Source organism: Aspergillus puulaauensis, chromosome 7 (assembly GCF_016861865.1).
Source record: "Aspergillus puulaauensis MK2 DNA, chromosome 7, nearly complete sequence".
NCBI lineage: Eukaryota > Fungi > Ascomycota > Eurotiomycetes > Eurotiales > Aspergillaceae > Aspergillus > Aspergillus puulaauensis.
Window position 1 is genome coordinate 175251 of NC_054863.1, and position 23747 is coordinate 198997.

At 50.2% G+C, this 23747-nt stretch overlaps 10 protein-coding genes across 10 annotated transcripts; 6 read left to right on the forward strand and 4 right to left on the reverse strand.

Annotated features, from left to right (window-relative positions):
• Positions 1-1436: 1436 nt before the first annotated feature.
• On the forward strand, positions 1437-3260 carry APUU_70081S (uncharacterized protein; the record flags this gene model as incomplete). Its single annotated transcript, XM_041694915.1, has 7 exons — positions 1437-1675; positions 1732-1771; positions 1826-1954; positions 2013-2130; positions 2193-2556; positions 2610-3071; positions 3137-3260. 7 exons carry the CDS (start codon positions 1437-1439, stop codon positions 3258-3260), a joined length of 1476 nt encoding a protein of 491 aa, XP_041560697.1.
• Positions 3261-3500: 240 nt separating this feature from the next.
• On the forward strand, positions 3501-5139 carry APUU_70082S (putative serine/threonine-protein kinase; the record flags this gene model as incomplete). Its single annotated transcript, XM_041694916.1, has 5 exons — positions 3501-3778; positions 3855-4239; positions 4298-4579; positions 4663-4903; positions 4958-5139. The coding sequence occupies 5 exons, from the start codon at positions 3501-3503 to the stop codon at positions 5137-5139; spliced, it is 1368 nt and encodes a 455-aa protein (XP_041560698.1).
• Positions 5140-5295: 156 nt separating this feature from the next.
• On the reverse strand, positions 5296-7755 carry APUU_70083A (beta-glucosidase; the record flags this gene model as incomplete). Its single annotated transcript, XM_041694917.1, has 2 exons — positions 5296-7574; positions 7620-7755. 2 exons carry the CDS (start codon positions 7753-7755, stop codon positions 5296-5298), a joined length of 2415 nt encoding a protein of 804 aa, XP_041560699.1.
• Positions 7756-9064: 1309 nt separating this feature from the next.
• On the reverse strand, positions 9065-10972 carry APUU_70084A (DUF3176 domain-containing protein; the record flags this gene model as incomplete). The annotated part of the gene is made up of 1 exon (XM_041694918.1): positions 9065-10972. One exon carries the CDS (start codon positions 10970-10972, stop codon positions 9065-9067), a length of 1908 nt encoding a protein of 635 aa, XP_041560700.1.
• Positions 10973-11520: 548 nt separating this feature from the next.
• APUU_70085S (purine-cytosine permease family protein) lies at positions 11521-13140 on the forward strand (the record flags this gene model as incomplete). The annotated part of the gene is made up of 4 exons (XM_041694919.1): positions 11521-11735; positions 11782-11949; positions 11996-12347; positions 12394-13140. The coding sequence occupies 4 exons, from the start codon at positions 11521-11523 to the stop codon at positions 13138-13140; spliced, it is 1482 nt and encodes a 493-aa protein (XP_041560701.1).
• A 656-nt stretch (positions 13141-13796) lies between these two features.
• APUU_70086A (uncharacterized protein) lies at positions 13797-15167 on the reverse strand (the record flags this gene model as incomplete). Its single annotated transcript, XM_041694920.1, has 5 exons — positions 13797-14604; positions 14658-14784; positions 14841-14855; positions 14924-15071; positions 15120-15167. 5 exons carry the CDS (start codon positions 15165-15167, stop codon positions 13797-13799), a joined length of 1146 nt encoding a protein of 381 aa, XP_041560702.1.
• A 1127-nt stretch (positions 15168-16294) lies between these two features.
• APUU_70088S (cytochrome P450) lies at positions 16295-18230 on the forward strand (the record flags this gene model as incomplete). The annotated part of the gene is made up of 4 exons (XM_041694921.1): positions 16295-16685; positions 16735-16769; positions 16823-17638; positions 17688-18230. The coding sequence occupies 4 exons, from the start codon at positions 16295-16297 to the stop codon at positions 18228-18230; spliced, it is 1785 nt and encodes a 594-aa protein (XP_041560703.1).
• A 90-nt stretch (positions 18231-18320) lies between these two features.
• APUU_70087A (Zn(II)2Cys6 transcription factor) lies at positions 18321-20110 on the reverse strand (the record flags this gene model as incomplete). The annotated part of the gene is made up of 3 exons (XM_041694922.1): positions 18321-19902; positions 19950-19994; positions 20043-20110. The coding sequence occupies 3 exons, from the start codon at positions 20108-20110 to the stop codon at positions 18321-18323; spliced, it is 1695 nt and encodes a 564-aa protein (XP_041560704.1).
• A 610-nt stretch (positions 20111-20720) lies between these two features.
• On the forward strand, positions 20721-21185 carry APUU_70089S (uncharacterized protein; the record flags this gene model as incomplete). The annotated part of the gene is made up of 1 exon (XM_041694923.1): positions 20721-21185. The coding sequence occupies one exon, from the start codon at positions 20721-20723 to the stop codon at positions 21183-21185; it is 465 nt and encodes a 154-aa protein (XP_041560705.1).
• Positions 21186-21750: 565 nt separating this feature from the next.
• On the forward strand, positions 21751-22317 carry APUU_70090S (uncharacterized protein; the record flags this gene model as incomplete). The annotated part of the gene is made up of 4 exons (XM_041694925.1): positions 21751-21843; positions 21914-21990; positions 22077-22142; positions 22212-22317. The coding sequence occupies 4 exons, from the start codon at positions 21751-21753 to the stop codon at positions 22315-22317; spliced, it is 342 nt and encodes a 113-aa protein (XP_041560706.1).
• Positions 22318-23747: the final 1430 nt, after the last annotated feature.

Here is a 23747-nt window from a genome sequence, read left to right on the forward strand (position 1 = left end):
AAGGGCCACATGATAACGGTGTCGTAATTCCATAGGGATTTCGCGAACCTCGACGCCAGCAGGTCTATTTCATACACCACTTGCTTGATCATAAGGTTGTGAAGGTGTCTTGGCATCCTTGGGCACCGACGATTAAGAATTTGGGAGTCAGAGTCACGCTCCGGAGTCTGTCTGAGCCAGTGAAGAGCCTAGTCCTTATTATCCGCGGCTCTTGCAAGGTCAAAGTATTTTGAGGAGGCTGGTGGTAACGGAGATGTCCGGGCATGGCGAAAAGAGTGACGGTGAGGCGGACGGTGAGACGCGTCTGGAACACCGAAACATGAGATGCTCTGTTCCAGCAACAAAGAAAGCTCCCACTAATTTTCCGGGGAAGATCGAAACGGAAACTGATGCACAGTCTGTGGTTGGAGCGCAACAGCTTAATGTTCGGTCCACCCCGCAATTTTCGAATTAAGTTCTGGTACTTGTGTTCTTAAACCCACGTTTCCAACGATGTTGGTATGCTTGGCAATTACGCTAGGAAAGAACAGGAGCAAGACCGGGGGAGCACAGACAGGGATGGGCCGAGCAGTTGGTAATTTGGTCCAAGTCAGCTGGGCCGCTAGGAGCAGATTTCCGCATCTGGAGCCACATCAAGGACTGCCCAGCATGGGAGGCGACACGGCCGGGCATGGGCGGGCGTTTCTGGGCTCTCGCTACCGGTGATTAAGGCTCGACAAGTCGCAAGGAGCTTGATGTCTGGGGATTTTGCGTGGGGCCAACAGTGGAGAATGGGCCATGACTTTCATAGTGCAATGCGGGGTAGACACAGCTGAGACTTCGTATCAAGCATCGCTGCAGAAAGGACATCCGGAATGACTCGTGCATTTCCAGTCTCATTAGGATGACAGCAATCTGTAGATCTAATCTATCCCAGTCGACACCGGTGTTTTTATCGTGCTTCAATCCTGGATAATACTGGACAATAATCCCCGACATAGCTGCGCATCTGCCCCGGATCCGAGGAAACACTCCTCGCTCTAGTGGCCAGGGCGAGACTGTCAGTGGCGTTAAGCTTTGAGAAGTCAACCGCGTCGTAGAATAACCGACAAAGTGCCGAGGATGTACTCTGCTGTGGACATAGGTGCGAGCGCAAAACAGAGCATTCTGCAGAACGATGTGTGCTTGCGTCGAGATCTTGACATCACGATCTGCTGATGTCTTTAACAATGGGGAGGCGTTGCCAAGGGACCCCCTCTTATGTTCCCCGCTGGTGCTCGCGCTAATTTGCCCCTATCGAGAGAAAACCTGGGGTGACACCAAGGAGATCCAGCTAGCTGTCCTGAATTTGCTTGGCGGATAGGGTTATAAAGAGGTCCAAGTCGCCGTGAGATTGTCCAACCTTGTAGCTCTCAAAAAGTTTCGAGAAATTTGCGCCTTGGGCCGAGTCTTCCAACATGGTGAACGATATCGAAAAGGTATCCGCTGAGCGAATCTCCGCAGAGAATATTGAACATGTCGATAGTCTTCCCCCAACTAAACGCGTGGTTGACATCGACGATGATGAGGAGTACACCTATGAAGAACAGCGGAAAATCATCCATCGTGTTGACCGCCGGCTGGTCATAATCGTAGGTGCCGCATATTGCATCAGTCTGATGGACCGTACAAACGTGTCGGTAGCGGCAATTACTGGGTAACATTATGCATCGCCCTGTGCTGAACTGCCTTTTCTGACGCTTTACGGGTTAGAATGATGGAGGACCTTGAGTTGGCGGTTGGCTTTCGATATGTTTGTGCTCTGCCCTTACACAATTTTTCAAACAGTTCACTGATCTGATGTTAGTCTATCATGGTGCTGGTCTTTTTCGTGACCTACATCGTATTCCAGCCCTTGGCAACCGCCATTATTCGAAAAATAGGACCTCGAACATTCATCTCCACAATCGTGATGACCTGGGGTGCATGTCTAATTGTATGGCTCTCATTCTGTCTTCTCCATGAATTGTGCTGAACTGTGCTTTTTTCCGTAGGGATTTGCATATTCCCCGGACTGGCAGACGCTGACCGGGTTGCGTGCGCTTCTTGGCGTCCTGGAGGCTGGTTTCTTTCCCGGCTCGGTGTATCTTCTGTCGTGCTGGTATTCGCGATGTTAGTACAGGACTTTTCTGAGTTGTCGAGTGCGAGAAGTAAGCTAATCCAAGATTCCACAGATGAGGTCCAAAAGCGCTACTCGCTCTTTTACCTGATCGGATGTGTTGCATCAGCTCTTTCCGGTATTCTTGCCTTTGGCTTCAGCCAGATGAAGCCACTGCAAGGCCTGAACGGGTGGCAATGGATTTTCATTATGCAGGCGGTTTTGACATTCATCATCGGGATCCTGTGCATGATCTTTGTTGTAGACTTCCCTGATAGGGCCTTTAAAGCATGGGGATTCCTGAATGAGAAGGAATGTGCGTTCGTCCTCCGCCGATTGAACAGAGATCGCGCAGACGCCGACCCGGAGCCCTTCAGTTTCGGCAAGTTCCTCCGCCCAGCATTGGATCTGAAGATCTGGGCGTTTGCTTTTATTTTCTTGTCAGTTTTCCCAGACTTGCCGTCCAGCTCCCCCTATCTGACGCCTGCAACAGTGCCCTGACGACCCTCTCCTATGGCATCGCCTACTTCTTACCCATCATCCTTCGTGATAATATGGGTTTCAGTGTCGCAGCAGCCCAGTGTCTTGTCGCACCCCCATTTGTCCTCGCCGGAATCCTCATGGTTGCAACCTCATGGGTCGGCGATAAGTACCGCATGCGCGCACCAATCCTTGCGTTCAATAGCGTGGTCACCCTGATCGGCCTGCCGATTATGGGTTTTGCCGAGAGCTCAGCAGTCCGCTTCTTCGGCGTATTCCTGACAACGGCTGGCGTGAATGCCAATATCCCAGCCTGCATGGCTTACCAGGCCAACAATATCCGGGGACAGTGGACCCGTGCGTTTGCTAGCGCTACACTCGTTGCCTTTGGTGGGATTGGCGGGATTGCGGGGAGTCTGGTGTTTCGGTCGCAGGATGCGCCGGATTATATCCCCGGCATCTGGGCTGTTATAACGTGAGTGCTACTCAATTTCAATGTTCATTATCGGATCAGAATCCACGACTAACCCATTGATTTAGATGCCAGCTGTGTCTTCTCGTTGTGGTGGCAGCTCTGAGTCTTCATTTCTGGATAAGCAACCGTAAGGCTGATCGCGGGGAGAAGATTCTCGAGGGATCCCCTGATTTCCGATACACAATTTAAGGTAAGGATATTAATAACAACAACGATAGTCGCAATGGAATATGATGCTTTCACTGCTCAAGAACTGGGTGAAGTGTGTAAATGATCAACACAAATGACACAGTGATTATCGTAGCCTATCTTATCGCTTATCTTATCTGTGATCTCTTCCTCCGCTTAGTCATGTGTAAACACACCCATGTTGGACTTGATGCACCAACTTTTTTCTGTTGTTGAACTCGATGGAGTGAATAATACCTTATGAATAATCCAATGCAAAATATGCGACTAGCACGCTCCTTTGCATCAAAGCGTACCATATTCTCATTTGTCAGAAAGTCACCCTGGCATCTACCCTGCAACTCTGGGCCCCTTATCCCGAACCGCGAACTCGTTGATGAAGAGGTCTGTCCAGGTTACGACTCCAGGGTATTCTACCCGGCTAGAGCTGGAGAAGTCCTCGCCCACAGGTATCAGCTACTATCAAAAATTGGCTGGGGCTCGCAGTCGACCGTATGGCTTGCACGAGATGTCTCTAGGTACCCATCTAGATTGGTGCCGGCGCTTAAGGGCGCCATGGTGGATATTGAACTGATATTATTTGCCACTCTGAAGGTTCAAATGGGAGTCTGAACAGACTGTGGCCCTCAAGATAGTCAACAGCAACGAGTTCGACGCGGCGCAGTATGAGAAGTCGATCGAAGATCACATCGCACGGCAAAATCCGGCACATCGTGGACACGCGATTCTACGAACCTGTCTTGATGGCTTTGAGATAGAAGGTCCAGATGGAAGGTATATGTGTCTTGCATACCATCCTATGCGCGAGCCGTTTTGGATTTTTCAGAGGCGCTTTGTTTCTCGAAAGCTTCCCCTACCATTGGCGAAGGCTTATATTTATGTGCTTTTGGTTGGCCTGGACTATCTTCATTCAGAGTGCAATGTCGTCCATACTGGTGAGCTAAGAAGCTTTTTGTCTGGTTTCTGGCTCCACATTCAGGTAACCCGATGTAACAGATTTGAAGCTGGCGAATATTCTAATGGGTTTTGAAAATGAGAGCACCTTGACTACATTTATCAACAAAGGAGAGCCGATGGACTATAAAACGTGCCCTGAAACCGGGCGAACTGTGTACCGCTGTCACAATAACTTTGGCCCACTCGATGTAAAGCAAATTGCAATAATGGTCCCCCAACTCGTGGATTTTGGGCTTGTTGCGAGGCTGGACAAGGAGCAGCTCGGCATCATCCCAATTCAACCAGACCACTATTTTGCACCGGAGGTGATACTCGGCTGTGGTTGGAACTCCAAAGCAGATATTTGGAACATGGGTGTTCTGGTAGGCCTCTCTTCTGTTCGCGATGGCGAAGCTCACTTTTTTTCGAGCCCCCATTTGTGACTTGGTGCTAATTGCCTTCACAGCTGTGGAATATCATTGGGAATACCGAGTTATTCCAGCAGGTCCACGATACAGATAGTCTGTATACTGCCAAGCCACATCTTGCAGAGATGGTTGCCTTGCTTGGCCCACCCCCTACGCAATTAATCGCGAGGTCCGATATAATGGCACAGCATGACTGGCCAGAACCAGTTAGAGGCGCCACCGGCAAACTCTGTTCAAATGGGAGAGAATTCTTTGGTGGCCCTTTCTTTAACGAAGAAGGTCGGTTGTAACCCGTCAGCTGTTAGAACGGCAGTCTCGCTGACTATGTCTTAGGTGACTTTCTTCACGAAGATTTGATGCCAACCAGAGCTCTCCAGGATACCATCCCATTTGTAGACGAGAAAGATCGAGCAAGCTTTTTGGACTTTGCGCAAGGAATGCTCACGTGGCTGCCGGAAGATAGGAAGTCTGCCGGCGAGCTGATGAAGCATCCATTTCTCAAGCTGCATGGTTAAACCGGTAACCTGCGGGATCGCGCTAACGTGCGATTCACCATGTACTTGTGATGACAGCTGCGTCGCATTTTAAAACAGCAAACCTGACGGAGGTAGAAGTAGCGAAGTTTCATTATAGCGTTATGTCCTAACTCGTTAAACAGTCCACTTCAATACCTAAATAGTCAATCTCCCCGTCAACTGAATATTCAAAACGCTCTTCCCAACATAAACGTTATAATCACCACTCTGCAGTCCCCAAGTCTGCTTCTCCACATCCCAAGTACTCAGATCGCGACGGGTCAGCTCAAATGAGAAGGGCCTGCTCTTTCCCGGTTCAACAAGTTGCTTATCAAAGCCTCGAAGAACTTTTGCTGGACCCCCAGGAATACCAAGGTACAGCTGGGCGACTTCTTTGGCGGCGATTTTCCCAGTATTCTCAACAGTGCAGTTCACCGTCGCAACAACGTCCCAGAGAGACGGGAGGCCGCCTTCCTGGATCTCGGACCCAGGTGGAATATATCCCTTGTCTGCACCACGGCTGACCTCGATGTCGAGGTCGGCGTAAGTGAAATCGGTATAGGTAAGGCCAAAGCCAAAGGCGTACCGAGGCTCAATGCCTTCCTTCTCGAATGCCTTGTAGTCGATGTACACACCCTCCGTGAAGTTTGACTGCGGATACCAGCCATTATAATCCCGGTCAGGCATTTGGGGGTCCAGGAGGGCGCCGTAGTCTGACTCATTCTTTGCTACAGTGTAAGGCAGCCGACCAGAGGGTGACTGCTTACCGTACATAATATCAACGACCGCGCCACCGGAATCCTGACCCGGAAGATGGGCGAAGATTACAGCGGTGATATTATTATTCTTAATCCAGCGGTCGACGAGACGGATTCCGGCATTGTGGATCACCACCATCGTGTTATTGCATTTCGAGGCAACATTCTGAACAAGAGTGTCGGAATAGGGGTCTGCAAGATGCGGGCGGTCCCAGCCTTCCGCGGAGGCCTCGTTGATGAACACGATGCACGCATCCGAAGCAGCGTTCGGGGCTGGGTTCTGCGACACAAAGTCCCAGCTGAGGAAGGTGTTGTCTTCGCGAGCCTGCCGTTGGAATGCATCGAAGGGTGCGTCGATGTAGGCTGGGGTGGTGGAACCCGAGCCACCACCGGTAATCATCGTGCCATTCAACGAGACACCGGGCCCTTTAGCCCAAGGTTCTGCGCTGCCGAGGAACATGTACTTCAAAATATCGTTATCAACCGCGGTCCCATTGGGGTAGGTGAGCGTATTGGAGAGGCCCGCGACCCAGGTACCTGCGTCCGGAGTAAGGGTGTTTGAGGATTGTGCGATCGCATCGTACCCAAAGAGGGAAAGGACCTTGGGCTTGTTCAACGGAAGCGCGCTGTTAGTGTTTTTCACCAGGACGTGGCCTTCTACGGCGCCCTGAAAGATTGTGTCCTTCGACTTCGAATCCCGGGCTTCCACCAGGTTATGCGGTGCAGTGAGGTCCGCAGGGATGCCATGGCCCGGATTCTCGAGCTCAGCGTACTTGTACCAGGTAGCAACAATCCGGGTGGCCATGTCATCGAGACGCGTGGAAGCAAGAGACCCATTGCGCACAGCACTGGCAAGCGTGCCATTCTCCCAGTACTTTGAGCTCGACATCACCACATCAAGCCCGGATTGAGCACTTGCGATGCCCGTGTACTGCGCGCCCCAGTCGGTAACGACGAAGCCTTGAAACCCGAGTTCGCCCTTGAGTAGGCCGTTCATCGACTTACTATTTTGGCAGCCGTAACTGTTGTTTATACGGTTGTAGCTGCACATCATTGAGCCAGCACCGGCTTTGACTGCATCCTGGAAGGCCCAAAGGTAGAGCTCATGTATCGTTTTGTCATCAATATTGGCGGAGAGAGATTGGTTATGAGAATTATCCAGGCGCGACGGTGGCATTCGCCTAGTCTCCTGCTCATTCGCAATCAAATGCTTGACACAGGCAATAACGTTATCCTGCATGCCGCGGACAGTATCCCCAACGAGGGCTCCTCCCAACCACGGGTCGGCACTAAATCCTTCCCAGTTGCGTCCACCTTTAGCGACACGGCCGACAGGCCCGACTAATGGGCCTAGGGCAACATTGACACCCTTGCGCTTGAATTCAGCTCCCATATAGTGACCGCGCTTATAGGTCAGATCACGATTCCAAGCAGCCCCAACATGGACTCCAGACGGATATCCATTGACCAGGTCAGTATTCCGGACACCGTTACCGGCATCTTGGAAACACATTCCAGGAAACCCAATGCGAGGAACACTTCCGGACATGCCACTGCACCCGGTGGTAGAGTCGAAGCCATAAGTGATGTTGTTCTTTTCCTCGTTGGTCATCTGATCGACAAGGGCTCTAGCCTTGTCATAGGCAGACTCCCAGTCCCCGAGACCATGGCCCTCAGCTGTTCGAGTTAGTCAGGGCCGCGTATACTGGGAAGACAACATACGCGTTGGATAGACTGGCTCGGACCTGCCATATGACCAGTAACCCTCGAGATTACCAGCAATTTCAGCTTCACTCTGAGCGGAAGTGGCGCCGATCAGCTGCAGTGCAGCGGCAACAATGGGGATTGTCAACTTCATCCTGCCCGAGATAAGAGAAAACAAGACACGAGCTCAAGCTCTTTCGGGGACGGAGTCCGAGCCTTTAATACTGACGCTCGGCGTACGGGGCAGACCCAAACCCACGATATCGGAATGCCGTTATTTCATGCCGTACTGGGGCAGCTCACATTTTGGCTGCGAATCCACCATCTGACCCATATGGAGTAGTAGAACGTTACATTGCTACCTACTACTTACTAAAGCAACTCCAGTTTTTTCAGCGTGGCTCCAACTCCACGGGATGGCATATTGCATTTGCGGGACTCCAGACTCTGCCAAGTTGCAACTCCACACAAACTCCCCACAAATACCCTCGTTTGTTGCTTTCAGTGACTCAAGCTGCCGATGTTTTCAAACTGTCCCTTGGGAGTTAGGACTGGGACCGGACTCACTTTTGATTACGATCATCTTATTCATATCGCTAAATTGTACCCGGAGGGCCAGTGCACGGATAACAGTGCAGTGACATTCTCGCGAGCCTTTCCATGTATCTACTGCTAAGCAGTACGTATAACCTGACATCCTGTCCTGCACAAATCCAGCACGTCCTCCGTATAACCGACCCAGCATAAACTCCAAAAATTGCAGATCAATACATTGCTTTCGTAGTCTTCCAAAACCCCTGTTATGGACCCGATGGTTTGCCGACCTTCCCAAGATGGCTGAATATTCCACCGGTCTCAGGCGAAGTTATAAACATTCTCTGGTCCGCTATTCGGCACCAAACCGAAGCTCCTCTCGTCCCAGATGGAGGGTAGCTCCAGTTCAAAATTCGTTGGACCATCGTTGGCTGTGGGGAATGGGGATGTGGCGGGAGGTCCAGAATTTACCCGAGGATTCCCCGGACTGTCATTTATGGGGACCGGGGAGAGGACTTTGCCGGCACTTGTCATTCATAGTGCGCCTTTGATTTTGGTGCCTGGATTTCGATTTATTTGCAGTGCTTTTGCACAACATATCCTTTGGACTGGCCAACAACATGGGATGGAGGTATACGGTGTAAGAAAGGGCCTGGTACAACCCAGCCAGGTATTCGGAATTGCAGAGCCGTTATGTCCCCCACGGCGCCAATTCCAGGGCCCACGTCCGGGATACCGTGGAGACTGGAGATACCGCTTAGTGCAGGATGTCTGCGGGGCCTTGGCAGCGGTTGATTTGATCTTCTCCATCATTCAGACAGAGTTTATGGTCGATGTAGTATTTTCATATATAGAGCGTATTCTACAACGTTGGCTCGTTGAAATGTGTATAGCGAGGTCTATATTTCCATACTCCGTATATGAAGAGACTAATTTTCCTTTTCCTTGAATGTAATCGGGCCTTCATCCTGAACCACCACAGCGCGCATCTTCTTCGACATATCCGTCATTCCATCCACTCTGCGCACAGACGCAATTTCGTTCTCTGGTGTCGTATCGAAGTGGCTTGCTATCAACGGAAGCACCATGCACTTCCACAGCATGGCTTTCTTCTGTTTGCTTCCAATTGCAGTCCCCAGAAGCAGCGCAATTGATCCCAAAGTAACAACGACGGGAAGAATAATCCACGGCCATCGGACACGAATGAATGTTTCGTCGCGATGTGCCTCCCCGGAAAGCGTGGTACCATACTCATTAGTGCGAATGGTATCACTGACGCTGGTGGACACCGAATCGAGTATTTCGCTGAGGTCAGTCCTTCGTAGAAACGTTGCCAGTTTCAAGGTATCTGAGGTTGAGTTCCGCTTGGCGATATTATATGTACTGTTGAAAAGGCTCATCATAAGAGGTCTGAAGCTGGTGAACGTCAGGAAGTCCATGCTGTATTGCAGGTCTTCTGAAGGAGTTGGCGGCGCGTTTGGTGGTGCAAAGTAATAAGGGAATCCTGGGGTGTGATCGCTGACACCCTGAGCAATGAGCTCCTGTGTATCAGCAACATGCACGGAGCTGCTGTTTTGGTCGCCAGGCACGTAGGTGATCGCTGGGTATTCTCGTTTGCAAAAGTATACCGCACATTCATTTACCAGTGGCTTTGTTGGTGGGGCTGTCACATTGGATACATTGTAGAAAACCGGGTTCGTATAGTCCACCTCAAAGAGGGAGACAATCGGGGCCTGGATGTCCAAAATTGGCTCCCCCGCCCTTGCACGTAGACTCCAGCGCCCAATACGGAATGTGAGATGGTCGTTCTTGTATGGATCTGATTCCAGGCCGTAGGAGAATTGTGGAAATGATTCAAAATCGAAGGAGAGGTTATTCGGGGCTTGGTAGGTACAATTAATAGTGATTTCCTTGAACGCCGGGTGGATGTCGTCGCCCCAATACGCTGGACCGACTTTCCGACACGTTTGCTTAGTTTGAGGTGTGACATCCTCACATTTGCTGCATATCCCCAGTGAAGAAAACCCTGGGAAGTCGCAAGAGCCTGCATTGCATCGGGGTTCCAGAGGACGATGTGTCTGCAAGATGCCACCTATTATTGCACTTAAAAGGCTTGGTGGAAGCTCAAGACGCACGTCACTGAAATCAGAACCCTCTCCTGAGTACCAATGTTTTGATGTTTGGATAGATGCAGTGGCATTCAGTGCTGGAACGGTTCGTTGAGGGAACGTCAAAATCTGCTGTGCAAATGGGTCCACTGCAAGAGCCAAGATCGTAAGGGACGCGCCGACATAAGTCAGGATTCCTGTTTTCGACCCAAATACTCCCCTCAGTAAAACCTCCAACGATCCCCAGGGCCCCCGGCTTGCCTGGTCAATAACCTGCATGTGATATAGTGGCGCTGGGCTTTGGAATAGATTCCATTTTAGTTGACCAAGACATGATGACACTGGGACGAACAATGCGGCTTTGGTAACGGTGACAATAATCGACACGACAGTATTAGGGGACGCAGTATATTGCCAGTCCTCATATGGAGTATTGTTTATTGTGACAAGAAAGGCAATCAAAAGAGCAACGCCCACGACGGATAGGGTAAGAGATGCGATTTCCCATGCCCAAGAGCCTTCCCAATCGAACCCTGGTCGCTTTGGTTTACTGTCTGTATGCGGGTCCCGCGTCTGCACAGATGTGTTATGTGTTTTTGACAGCCCTGTTTCAGTACCACTGGAATGAGCAGACACACGAGGACTGCGCAGGTATTCAAATCGTTCGAACTCAAGATCAGGTCTGCTCAGGCCGTCGTGTCCACCCGGGGATGGCGCATGAGATACCATTGTGACATCGCGTGGACAACCAAAGAAGTTTACTGTATATGGGTGTTGACTGTTCAGTACGAGCAGCCGGGCGATGGCGGGGACGCGGAGAGGAAAGGGGTTCAACTTCCTGCCGTCGTGGGTCTTGTCATTGTGGCTATGGGCGACTGAGCCGCAACAATACCACTAAACACCCAGTCTATCATTTCCCTTATAGGCTAGTCGATCGACTTGAATCTGGTTGTAAGCAGTCAAAATACGCACTAAAGAGCCTGCCTGGCCATCTCGCTAATATTCCGTGAACCCACTGTATCGCAGATAGCTGCCACTCCTGCAAGTCGAGTATAGTAGGCATATCGAAGAAGGTACACCCGCTTAGTCATGAGACAAACTTCGGTAAGGTTCGGGAAACGGGAAGGGTCCGCGGGGAACTGACCAATCGGAGGTCAACGTGAAAACTCGAATCGATTCGCGGCAACCGCCGACTGACTCATCAGCCTATACAGACTGGAAGAGAAAACTTCACCAGACGACAGGCTTTTGCTACTGCTGCTGATGCCCAGGTTGCAATGACCGCTGAACCCTCCCCTGCGGAGGACATATCCGCCGCCGAAGCGCAGTCAAAGGCCAAAATCCCCCGCGTACCTGAGAGATGGCTGTCTCGAATCGCAAACTGGGGCGTTGAGCTCCGCGGTGTTGCTCCTGTTCCCATTGAGGAGCGGACAGATACCCGGTTTATCAATGTATTCTTTGTTTGGTTTACGCTGAGCACGAATTTACTGCCGTATGCTTGCCACTTCTTGCTGTTAAACTATGCTAACCAGCCCCAGGATCATCACCGGCATGGTAGGCACGTTCGTCATGGGCATGAGTCTGCGCGATGCGGCTTTGGTTATCCTCTTCTTCAACGTGCTCTGCACCATTCCCCCGGCGTACTTTAGTACTTTCGGTTCACGGACAGGGTTACGGCAGATGCTTCACGCTCGATTTACATTTGGGTATGCCTCCACCTAGTCGAGATGAACCTTGCTAACGTATCTGTAGATACTATCTGGTGTCCATCATCGTTGCGCTGAATCTTTGCACGATTGCCGGCTTCGGCGTCGTGTCCTGCGTACTCGGCGGATCAACCCTCTCAGCTGTCTCTGACGGCAGCATTGACGACACCGCTGGCATCGTTGTCATTGGCGTCTGCGGGATGGTGGTCTCCTTTGGCGGGTACAAATTTCTGCACCAGTATGAGCGGTATTGCTGGCTGTTCGCGCTTGTTGCAATAGTCATTGCCACCGGTGTCGGTGGAAGCAATCTCTCAGCACAAACACCGACTGTACCACCAACGGCCGCGACGGTGCTTTCATTCGGGGGTGTCATTGCTGGATTTCTGATCCCATGGGCTGTACGTACGTCAATGCTGCTATAACGATTAGCACTAACAACTGCAGGGCATGGCCGCTGACTTCAGCGTCTACTGCGTCCCCACCGTGTCGACAACCCGTATATTTGCCTACACATACCTAGGCCTCTTCCTCCCAACGGTCCTGCTCATGACCCTCGGCGCAGCAATTGGCTCTGCCACACCGTCAATTCCCGCATGGTCAACCGGTTACAGCACATACGGCGTCGGGGGTGTACTCGAATCGATGCTCTCACCCGCAGGGGGATTCGGCAAATTCGTCGCGGTCCTCCTCTCCTTCTCCCTCCTCGGCAACCTCGGCGCCTCAATGTACTCTATTACGCTGAACTTCCAGCTCCTCCTCCCCTTCTTCATGAAAATCCCCCGCTTCGTCTTCTCAGTAATCTACACCGCAATCCTAATCCCTGTCTCTGTTGTCGCTGCGAAATCGTTCTTCACGAACCTCGAGAACTTCCTATATGTCATTGCCTACTGGTCTGCGGCATTCGTCTCCGTCGCCCTGGTTGAACACTTCCTTTTTCGACGAGGGGATTGTGCATCTTACGACGCCAGCATGGTGAACTGGGACTCGCCGAAACATTTACCGACCGGTATTTCCGCCATCGGTGCAATGGCGCTTTCGTTCGGGTTGATTGTGCCCTGTATGGGTCAGGAGTGGTTCACGGGCCCCATCGCGGAGACAACGGGAGATATTGGCTTCGAGATTGCGTTGGTGCTGGCTGGATTGTTGTATGTGCCTTTGAGATGGGCTGAACGGCGAATTCGAGATGTATAGTTGATAGGAGAGGTATTTGTTATTCAGGCTAGATATAGTGCTGGCATTTAATATACGGACTACACGTATACTTTTGAAATCAAGGTCATGTAATTCCAGCTAATACCAATCACAGGATAACGTTCATGATGTAATTCTGGTCTCTTGTTGATAGGATTCGCATTATAGTCGTGCCTTCCTGGTTGGTTTGATATACAAGGGTTGCACTTGCCCATTCTGTTCGCCCTCCTTATTTTTCAGTGATTGAGTCCTTCCCTCCCTGCTGGTCGGATATGTTTGATTAAAACGGAAGGAACGAACCACACCATCGCACGTATGTGGAAGGCACGATCCCTTGCTGCAACTACCTTATCTGACCTCCATATACAGCCAACCACCCTATTGGCCGCCGTCGTACGGTCCTGTAGTGAGGAGATGATCCCGAGAGTCCAGAATGTCTCTTTTAGGTAAATGCTGGGGCGAGGCCGCGTTTCGTGTTACACGACTTACGAGCAAGACGAATAGAAGCTGCAGGATATGGGATTAATTCTTACACGATGCCGGGACAATCTCTGCCTCGTAATACCGATCATCGGCGTATCCAGATTACAACAAATATTCTTCGGCATTCACTTGATCGGGGTTATATCCAACCATCAGGCCACGGATGAGCTTCCTTAGCCATCCGTGGCATCGCGACACAGGGATACCTCAACCCCCGGCTTCATGAGTTCAATCAAACCATCTCCGAATGGCGGGAATGCCTCAAAAGTAACCCTTAGGCCAGCTGCTCCCGCCAGCTTCCGGAACTCTTCTGGCGTCCTCTCCCTTCCACCAAACAATACCATCATCGCTGCATGCAGCAAAGCCAGGTCTTTGCTTCTGGCCAGTTCATGAATCAGGATCCTCGAATGCGGTTCCATTGCCTCACTGATCCTCTGGAGGAGCCGCACTGCATCCAGATCTGGAAGGTTATGCAGGACATGCGCCAGGTGGTATATCAACGCTCCCTTAATCGGCTGCGGACTGCTTTCGTCTTTGAAATTCCACTGTACCTGGGTAATGCCAGGCACATCTCCCAGGTCGTCATTAAATTCCTCCACAACCAAATCCTTGTCCTGCAACTGCGGGAATGCTTCCTTGAACTGTAGAAGCATCTCCCCGCGGCCCCCGCCAATATCAACCATCTTCGTCGCTGTCGGTGGGGCACTTTCTAGCACAGCCTCAAGATCATACTGCAGCTTTTGCAGACGCTCGGTACTGCTCGGTCCGTTGAAAAACTTTCCGACCATGAATGAGTTGAAACTGTCCATGCGTCCTTCCTCAGACATGATTGAGTATGTATGTTTCTTCGAATACTCCTCGTTCCCCATCAGTTTGTGCGCATACTGCATTGGTGTCTCGCATTCTCGAAAAGGATATTCGAAATCCGTTGCCTTCAGCATCGGGAAAAGAAACGTAGCAGCAAGCATCATCTCCGTCGAGCTTTAAAAGGTCATTAGTCCCCTTTCAGTCCATATTACAGGCACCAAACTCACAAGTGGATTCCTCCATGTAATGCAGGTGGATGCGCAACTAGGTGTTTCGTGAGACCGTTCGGGCTGTACACGTTATCCGCCTCGCTATCGACGAGGCCTAGGCCTGTCATGGCGAACAAAGTATCCTCTATTATGCGTGAGCACTCCATCATACATCCTGCTGGAAAGGGGAGAGGGGCGTACTAATTAGAGCCAAGCCTGATATTCCAACAATTAAGGTCAGCGCATGAACGGTTTTCTGGGTTTACGGGGCAGCTGCAATATACCTGGAGCAGAGCCTGCATTTTCGCCTGCCGGAAGCCTTCGTTTATAAGCTTCCAAGATGTCCTCGCTAGTAGCGGGTGTACCTAGCTCCACAAGAGCATCGAACAGCTTGAAATGGGCGGCGACAGGAAAGTATCCTAGCATTGGGGCCTGGTATTGATTAACGACGAAGCAAGAACGACAAGCATCTAAACCGACCGTTGTGACGATTCTAGTCACCGCCAGTCCATCTTCGAAGGACGACATGGTTGATAGATATTAAACTTGAATATAGAAGGACAGACTGGTGTTTACTGGTGAGAAATGGGACAGACAACGACGACAGCGCCGCGGACCTTAAATAGTACTTATCTTCCCCACCCGAGTGAAGGTGCATTTCACGGACAAAGGAGTCAGATGGTCGGAGCCCCGCCGTATCTCGAAACAGGATTTGCCCGGTTAAACCGGTCTTCGGGCTTGTATTTGTAGCTCTCTCTTACCTGTCCATCTCGTGCGGGGCCCTGATCGACATAGCTCCAGCCAACTCCCACCCAGCACTGGACCACCAAAAGGACCTGATCGAGCCAGCCAACGAGCTTCGAATTTGATAGGCCGGTGGGTGAATTAACTTCGATGCAATGCACTCTCACACTCGGATGTCGGCGTCTCTCTGTTCCGTTCTGGGCAACTGGATGCCTCGGGAAATTGCCTTATCACCGATCAAATAAGACCGAGCGAGCTGGTCTTTCATCCACCTAACTTCTCTTGACCGATCATAGATTTGAGTCCGACTTTAACCCGGGATTACCTATTGTCGGCCCCGGCAGACTTTGATTCTGTCTCTAGCCGGTCGTGAGCCATCTTTTCGGCCTGGAATAGTTGGCGGCGATAAATGTGTTTGCGGATACAATCAGCGCATGTAGATGTTTCCTCGTAGATGACTCGTAAACGAGGAATATTCACCTTCCAGAGTTGCCTCAATGGCTTAAATGCAGCCAAGCATTCCGATTATGGTGGGCACACTCTGCTGACAAGGATGTTCTTTGTCCATCATAATATATCATTTTGTTGTCTCTGACTCTGTACGAGGTGGATGCGCCGTGCCAGGATCCTGGTTTTCCTCCTTGGCTCTGGCTAGACTACGGGATCATTATTTGTCATATATAGTCAATGAACTTGTAAATGCGTGCTGGCCATGAAGTGAGGTTCTTGTCGCTGCCCAGACATTATACTCTCCAGCGCTGTGATTGGCTCGCTCGTACCGGGCGGGTCTTTACGAGCGTCCGAATTGTATACAACTGCAAGCTCTCCACTTCAAAATCTCAACATATAAAGTCTTCCCTCTTCAAGCATTAGCATAGAATAATCAAGAATCATACATTCCATCACTCAACATGATGTGGATGACTATCCTCGCTGTCCCGGCCCTCTACGGTCTTCATTCCTTCGCCTCCCTCCTGCACAACCGCTCGCTAGCCCGCAAGACAAAGCTGCCTTATATTCTCTTCCCCGTGTTTGAAGCAAACCTCTTCTATCTCGCCCTGTTTGGTACCAGATGGTTCCAGTACGTGATAGCCAACTGGCTACCTGACAGCCTCGCGGACCATATCCATGATAGCGTCTTCAGGAACCGCTGGGCTGTCAAGGATCGCATGGCGAAGGGGTATGGCGGTGTTTATCTTTATGTCACGCCTGGTGGAATCAGTTGCAATGTCGCAGATGCGGATGTTGTGGAGCAGGTTGTTAAAGCGAGGCATTCCTTTTTAAAGCCAGTTAAGCATTTGGGTATGTCTATCACTAAGTTGCTTGGACGGGTACTGACTGTCTCTGTTAGAGGCGTTTGATATATATGGGAGCAGTATTTTTACAGTAGGTTCATGCACTAGAAAATATCAGGAGTTGGTATATGTTGACAAGCGCAGTCGGAAGGAAGTCAGTGGTCTTACCACCATCGAAACACCGCGCCCGCCTTCAACGAGAAGAACAACGCCCTCGTCTGGACGGAGGGTATCCGGCAGGCCAGCGAAATGGCCGAGTACTGGGGTGAAATATACTCCAACCCTGCAAGTTCGGTATCAGGTTTCGTTGTTCCCGACACACGGGAAGATATACTCAAGTTGTCACTCAACATCATCTGCGGCGCTGGGTTCGGGGTAAAGCTGCCGTTCAGGCCGGCTTCCAAGGCCATGGCAGACGACGCCAAAGATCTCTTCAAAGATGCAGCTACTCCATCGTCGGGTTATTCCTACACGTTCAGGGGCGTAATGGAGTACATTAATCGATCGATGATGTCCGTCTTTGTCGCTAACGGTATCCTGCCGAAATGGCTTCCACGCTTTGCGGTGCCATTTCTAAAGAAAGACTTCGCCGCCCATGAAGATCTAGGGAATTATCTCCACGCCTTGGTCAAAGACGCCGAAAAAAGCGAGTCCGAGACTCATAACCTCCTAGAGAGAGTTGTCCGATCGCGACGAGAGGAACAAGAAATAACCACCAAACGGAATCCCGGGTTGTCTGATGCTGAGATATTGGGCAACGTATTCATCTTCTCGATCGCCGGCCATGAAACAACAGCGACAACGTTACGATTTACGTTAGCTCTTCTGGCCATCCACAGTGATGTTCAGGAAGAATTGTACAATGAACTGCAAACAGTTCTGCGTGACGAGCCGGTTGATCCTGCGGAATGGGACTATGCCACAGTGTTCCCAAGACTGGTCACTCCGCTTTGTATCATGGTAATTTTCTGCTTTATCCCGGTCAGTTAAGTAGCTAACGGCTGTGTAGCTAGAGACGCTCCGCTTGTACCCTCCTGTACCCAGCATTCCTAAGTTAACGGCCAGCTCCGGCGCGGACATAACGTATAACGACGAGATACACCATCTGCCACCGGATGTCCGAGTTAACTTAAATGGTAATGCTATTCACTATAGTGAAAAATACTGGGGCCCGGACGCGAACGTCTTCAACCCCAGCCGATGGGACAAGCGCAATGTCGAAAGCTATCTCGCGAGAAATGACTGTATTCAAGGGCTCTCCGGTCCAGGACTCGAATCCCAGGAAATCCACAAGCCCGAACGCGGGGCATATGTTCCATTCAGCGACGGAATGAGAGGGTGTATTGGGAGAAAGTTCGCGCAGGTAGAATTTATAGCCACTCTCGCTGTTTTGTTCCGACGGTATCAAGTGACTCCGACGAAGCTTCAGGGAGAATCAACCGATGATGCGAGGAGGAGAGTAGAGAAGGCTTTACACGAAAGTTCGGTCTTGCTTACGTTGGCCATCACAGAGAAGGTCTCTCTATCTTTTCGCAGGCGGGACGCTGCATGATCGTGCGCTTCGTCAAGACTTGTACAATACTGCAGACAGTAAAGATTTGAATCCCATCGCCGCTTTTGCTATAATTAGGGTATAGCTCGATCAACCAGTCGCTGTATGGTACTGCCCGAATACCGTGCTTTTCAGCATATTTGCTGTGTCAGGATCTGTAGTGTCCGGACTAGCCCAGCGGCGACATGAAATTAGATTGGATGGCGCCATGTCACCGACACCGACCGTGGGCAGACTCATGTACTCAGTGGTGAAATGCCATGGCCCATCAATACCTTCTGGTTTCGTCATAAAAGTAACGCCATAGCCTGAAGGATCGCCAGCAATCTCAGGTTGTGGAACACAGAAGAAGTCGTGAACGCGAACGTGTTCAGGTGGGAGGACCCTATCATCTGGGACCGCATGAGGCGGCAACTCCAGACACTCCTCTTCAATAGCCATGATGCGCGAGAAAATAGCATGATACTGGCGTGAGTCGAGTAGCCACTCCCGCCTCGGCGACCGTAGAAGCAGGTCCAGTGCCCTTCTGCGAATGCTTGGGTACCGGCACTTCCACGCGACAGCGTGCATTGGGTAGGTCAATCCAACTTCTAAATTGAATCCTTTTGGAAGGCCATCCGGCTCGTAGGAAGAATCCGCTACGAGTGCCTCCGAAACCCGCAGGACCTCTTCATATTCTTCCCGACGACTATCCCATTCGCATTCATTTGACACAACGTACGCAGCGAGTCCGACCTCGGAGCCATACTGCATGATTCGAATAACATTTGCTGCAGCTTTCTCCTCAACACCCCATTTCGATTCGTGCCGTTGCAACAGTTCCTGGAAATTGGTTTTCCAGAGGTCAAAGCCAACACGAAGATCTTCAGATGGAGCCAGAAGGCCGAGATTAGGTGTCTGTTTGGCACCGACCTGCACATCTAGGCTTTGGAAAAAGGCCGCACTGGCAGTAACCAGGTCGACGAGCGCGACTCTAGCTTCGCGCAGCATTTCAAACCTCGCTGGCATATGCGGTGCTCCAGTTTTGGATTCGTGAAGAATAAGCCTGTTCTTCGGGAAAGGGCTGAATTCCGAAGCGTTCAAACTGAAGAGAGTAAGAATCGGTGCAAGCTCGCTATGTAGAAATTGCGCTTCATAGGATGGGTAATTTCTGCTGCAAAACCGATCTTGCGTAGTTTGGGAGCTCTGGCGCCATGATCTGAGGATACTTATCCCGTTGGCAATATGTGTGGCGGCAGCAGCAGCGTTACGCCGTAGGAATTCAAAACTCGTAAACAGGATGCTGGCCATCACAACGATCGGCACGGAAGACTCGCCCGTACCAGCCTTGTCAACAGTTGAGCGAATTGCTCGGGCATACAGTTGGTCGGCATCTGGACTGTCCACCCTGGTGTCTAGAGATTGGGCTTCACATTCATGCAGCGAGCCTAGCGCAGCCAGCGCCTGACGAATTGACGGCTCCGAGAGACTAAGTTGCAAGACACTTCGCCTCCAAAAATCCCCTTCAAGAAAGCCGGCTAGCTGATAGGAGGTCGTATTAAAAAAGAAGTCTAATGCTCTGGACTCTTTCGTGGAGATTATCGCTGTGGACTGTCGCAGCTCATGAGGCGCACTCAAACCACTAGAGCTGGGCTGAGTATAACCATCGCATTTCCGCCCAGTGCTTACACATCTACAATTGTTAGCCAATTGACCACGACTGCCGGATACCAAAAGTACCTGTGACATGACGGCTTTGCTTCATCACATTTCACTCGCCGTATCCTAGCTTATCAGGTCAGAAATGTTGTGGTGGAAGGAGTCTAAACTGACTTGCAGGTGATACACCCCGTTCGGACCTTGGGTTTGCTTGCCCTGGCTCTCGATGTGCGATGATCCATGGACGTCTGTGATGAGATTCGACTGATGGATGATGAAGGATGGACAGACGATGAACAGACGATGGAGAAATGGCTGCAAAGTGCTGACAGATCACGTGCGTGGTCTGCCCACGCCCTTTCCTATTTGGGATGAGTATACTCAGCCATAAATGGACCATTTGTAATGGCTCAGTGTCTGCTGGGCTTTAAGAGCAGAAAATTGGATTCTATCTATAGTGTTAGCTGGCCGGTTCAGTTATCGTATATGCACGGTATCCGTTCTATCTCTTGTCTGGAGATATACTAGTCCTAGTTAATTATATATTGTCGACGGGCATTTTAGCGCATTTCCTATTTGTCGATGGATAGACAACAGATTGTTCACAGATCTACCAAGATGATTCTATAGCGTCTACATGTTACAAATACCATATATGTCTAATAGCTGGTAACCCCGCTGCGGACATCGAGAGTACCGGAGTTAACAGGATATTTCCGCCACGGGACATAACAATTTATAAACCTCTATTCTTCATCCAAGAAAGCCACAGAGATCAGAAAGAAATACCACTGAAGAAAAGGAAAAGGGAAATTCCCCTCAAAAGCCCAGACGACCAACATTAACAACAAAATGCCGTCCAAACGCCTCCTCACAGCGAAGAAATTCATCTCCTACTTTGCAACCCTGGACCAGACAATCCTCGAATCCATTCTGGCGGAGAATTACTACCACCAATTTGCACCCGCCTCAATAAACCCACCCGGCCCATTCGATCGAACCGGATTCCTGGCACACACGAGCGGATTAACCCGGGTCATGACAGGGTTCCCCGTCTTCGCGAAGGAGTATATCGAGAGTGACAGCGGGAACCAGGTTGTTGTTTGGGCGACGAGCAAGACGGAGTTCCGGGAGGAGCTAAAGGATGATGGGATTGCGAGAGAGGAGTGGGAGTATGCTGGAGAGTATGTGTTTATGTTTACAATGGACGAGAGTGGAGAGAAGGTGGTGAAGTGTATTGAATTTTTGGACGGGGCAGCCACGCCGCGATTGCTGGAGCTGGCGAAGAGGGCAAGGGGGAATCTGGAGACTCAATAGAGATATGCTAGGGCTGGCTGAGATTGAAGTGCCTTGTACCCACTATTAACCGTGTCCACTATCCTATACTCGCCATTGTTAGTTATGACTAAGTTCATGATGATCGATCTAAACTACAGCTTTCTCCTTCAGCCGGGGGACGATCTGAAGCAAGGAGCTGGATTGTTTCATTCATTGCATAAAGTGGATAGGCGAAAGGACGAAATCATAAGGGGTTTTGTTTATATCAGCATATTGTGTGGGATCCAACAAAGCATGAGGACATCACTACCTAGTGTAAAGTTCAGGAATTCAGATCCATGGATACCTTTCTTTCCTACAGAACGAAACCTGAATGACATCATCCCCTTAGCAGGGTGGAAACATTGTGGTGCATGCAGAGAACAGCCTCTGTCTAAACTAAGTATTCATTTCTGCTAGTAAGGGGTGTGGCATGTTGTGCAACAAACAAGCAGGCTGCAAGGGGCGCGGGAGTAACAACTTAAAAACTGGACAATCTACTCTTCAAACCTTCTGATTCTTTCAACCCATTTACCTTTTTTGAGTGAGTTTGACATTCCTCAACATGAAGATCACCGCTGCCTCCGTGTCTGTTCTGCTTGCTGCGATCACTCCGGCGGTTGTTGGACAATGGCTTCCGACAGGGACTCTCGCAGTTGTACGAACTCCCCTGCCACCACCAGCAACTGCTGAACATATTTACTGATTCTTGGCACGCCAACCAATAGATAACATTCGCCACCCCTAATCTCGTTCGGGTTGATGTTCCAGGTTTAGAGACTTGCGAGCCCAGTCCATTCGAAAAGTAAGCCCTCGCCTTATCCCTGTTCGCCAGCATGGAAAGACAGTAGTAGAAACACGAATTGCTAACGCTGTTCTCGTGCCAACCAGGCCCTTTGATGCCGCCATCATTGGCATTAACAACAAAGTCCCCCACGTCAAATGTACCTTTTATGCGTAAGTTCTCGCGCCCCTTGGTACTTGGAAGAAAACACGCCGTTTAACTTATTTCCCCTCTTTGAACAGCGAAGAAGAGTGTGGTGGTCCACAATACACCCTGAAGGAGGGTGTCCACGAGCTTAGACGTCCATTGGTGGTTGGTAGCTTCAAGTGTGCTGCTACCGCGGAATAAAGAGGACAATTCCAGTATCCGATACCGTGATGTGCTTCCGTGGGAAGGTATGAGACGTATGTTGTTTCTATATTCCATGTCAGAGGTGGTTTCACTGAAAGGGGGTATGAGCAATGTTGTCAACAAGTTGGGTAGATAAAGTATAATCGAATATGGCAATTCGGGTTACTTTTCAATCCACAAGCCAAAGAACGCATCCCGATAAATTGAATATTGGTATATGAGGAGGGGTCGTATAATTAGAGTACATGTAGGGAAGCAGATACAGGATTATCTTTCTTTATATCTAACGACACTGAATATCCACATCCCTGTGACGGAGGGTGGATGCGGGGGACAGCTCTCTGTCAAAGGTAACATTGCATTGTTGCCACAAAGACGACTGTACCTGCTTAAATGACCATGCAAAGGAATGAAGGGCATGAGGGCGCTATACAGACTGGAATGCTGTACAACATGGCGCGCGGCCAGTGCGCGAAACTGACAGCTTAAAGGCAAACCTACTCCCGACTCAAGCTTTTTTATTGCCTTGATCCACTTACTCCTTTCTAACCACTACCTTGGGTACAATGAAGATAACTACTACCATTACTTCCATGCTCGTCGCACTCACCCCGGCTGTGGTCGGACAGGTGCATGTATCAGGGTCTCTTGGGACAGTACGAACTCGCTACTATTGATTATTTCCAACTTTACCTCTGACATTGAGACCTTATGAGTAGATTACGCTCTATTCGCATCATGGCTCCTCGGATGGCATCTTTAGCACTACAGCACCGACAACTTGCGAGGCCAGTCCCTTCGGCGGGTATGTCTTCACCCTAACCAATTGAATACGGGGAACACAGATCATTAACCGGCGTTGGGATTATTCACAGACCAGTCAATGCTACATCTATCGAAATCACCCAGCGCAGGGTGCCAATCCAGTGCACTTTCTACACGTAAGTCTCCGGCTTGCCAATATCCTAGATAAACCAGGTTGCTTAACTAATTTCATTCACCCTTTGAACAGCGGACACAAGTGCAACGGCCAAAACTACACCCTGGGAGCTGGTAAACACGACTTTGAGAAGCGTCCGTTGTTAGTTGATAGTTATAAATGCGGCAAAAACGGGACTGCTACTAGTACCTAGATACGTTATGGGATTGTCTTGTTTATGGAGGCTCTTTAGGTAAATTGCCTTGTATTAGTGAATCTGATCTCTTTTCTGGTAGGATACCACCTGATTCTTATTACTTCAAACTGCGTAGGCCTGCGCCGTCTGGCTGATGGAGTGGGATGGGAATATAAGTCCAGGGTCAATCTATGAGTATTATCTTGTATGATTTGCCGTGAAATGCGTTATAATACTATTAATGCCAGACTTTTATTATTAAAGCGTATCATACTCATAACCTAGCCTCCCCGTAGTACGCCAATTCGCAAT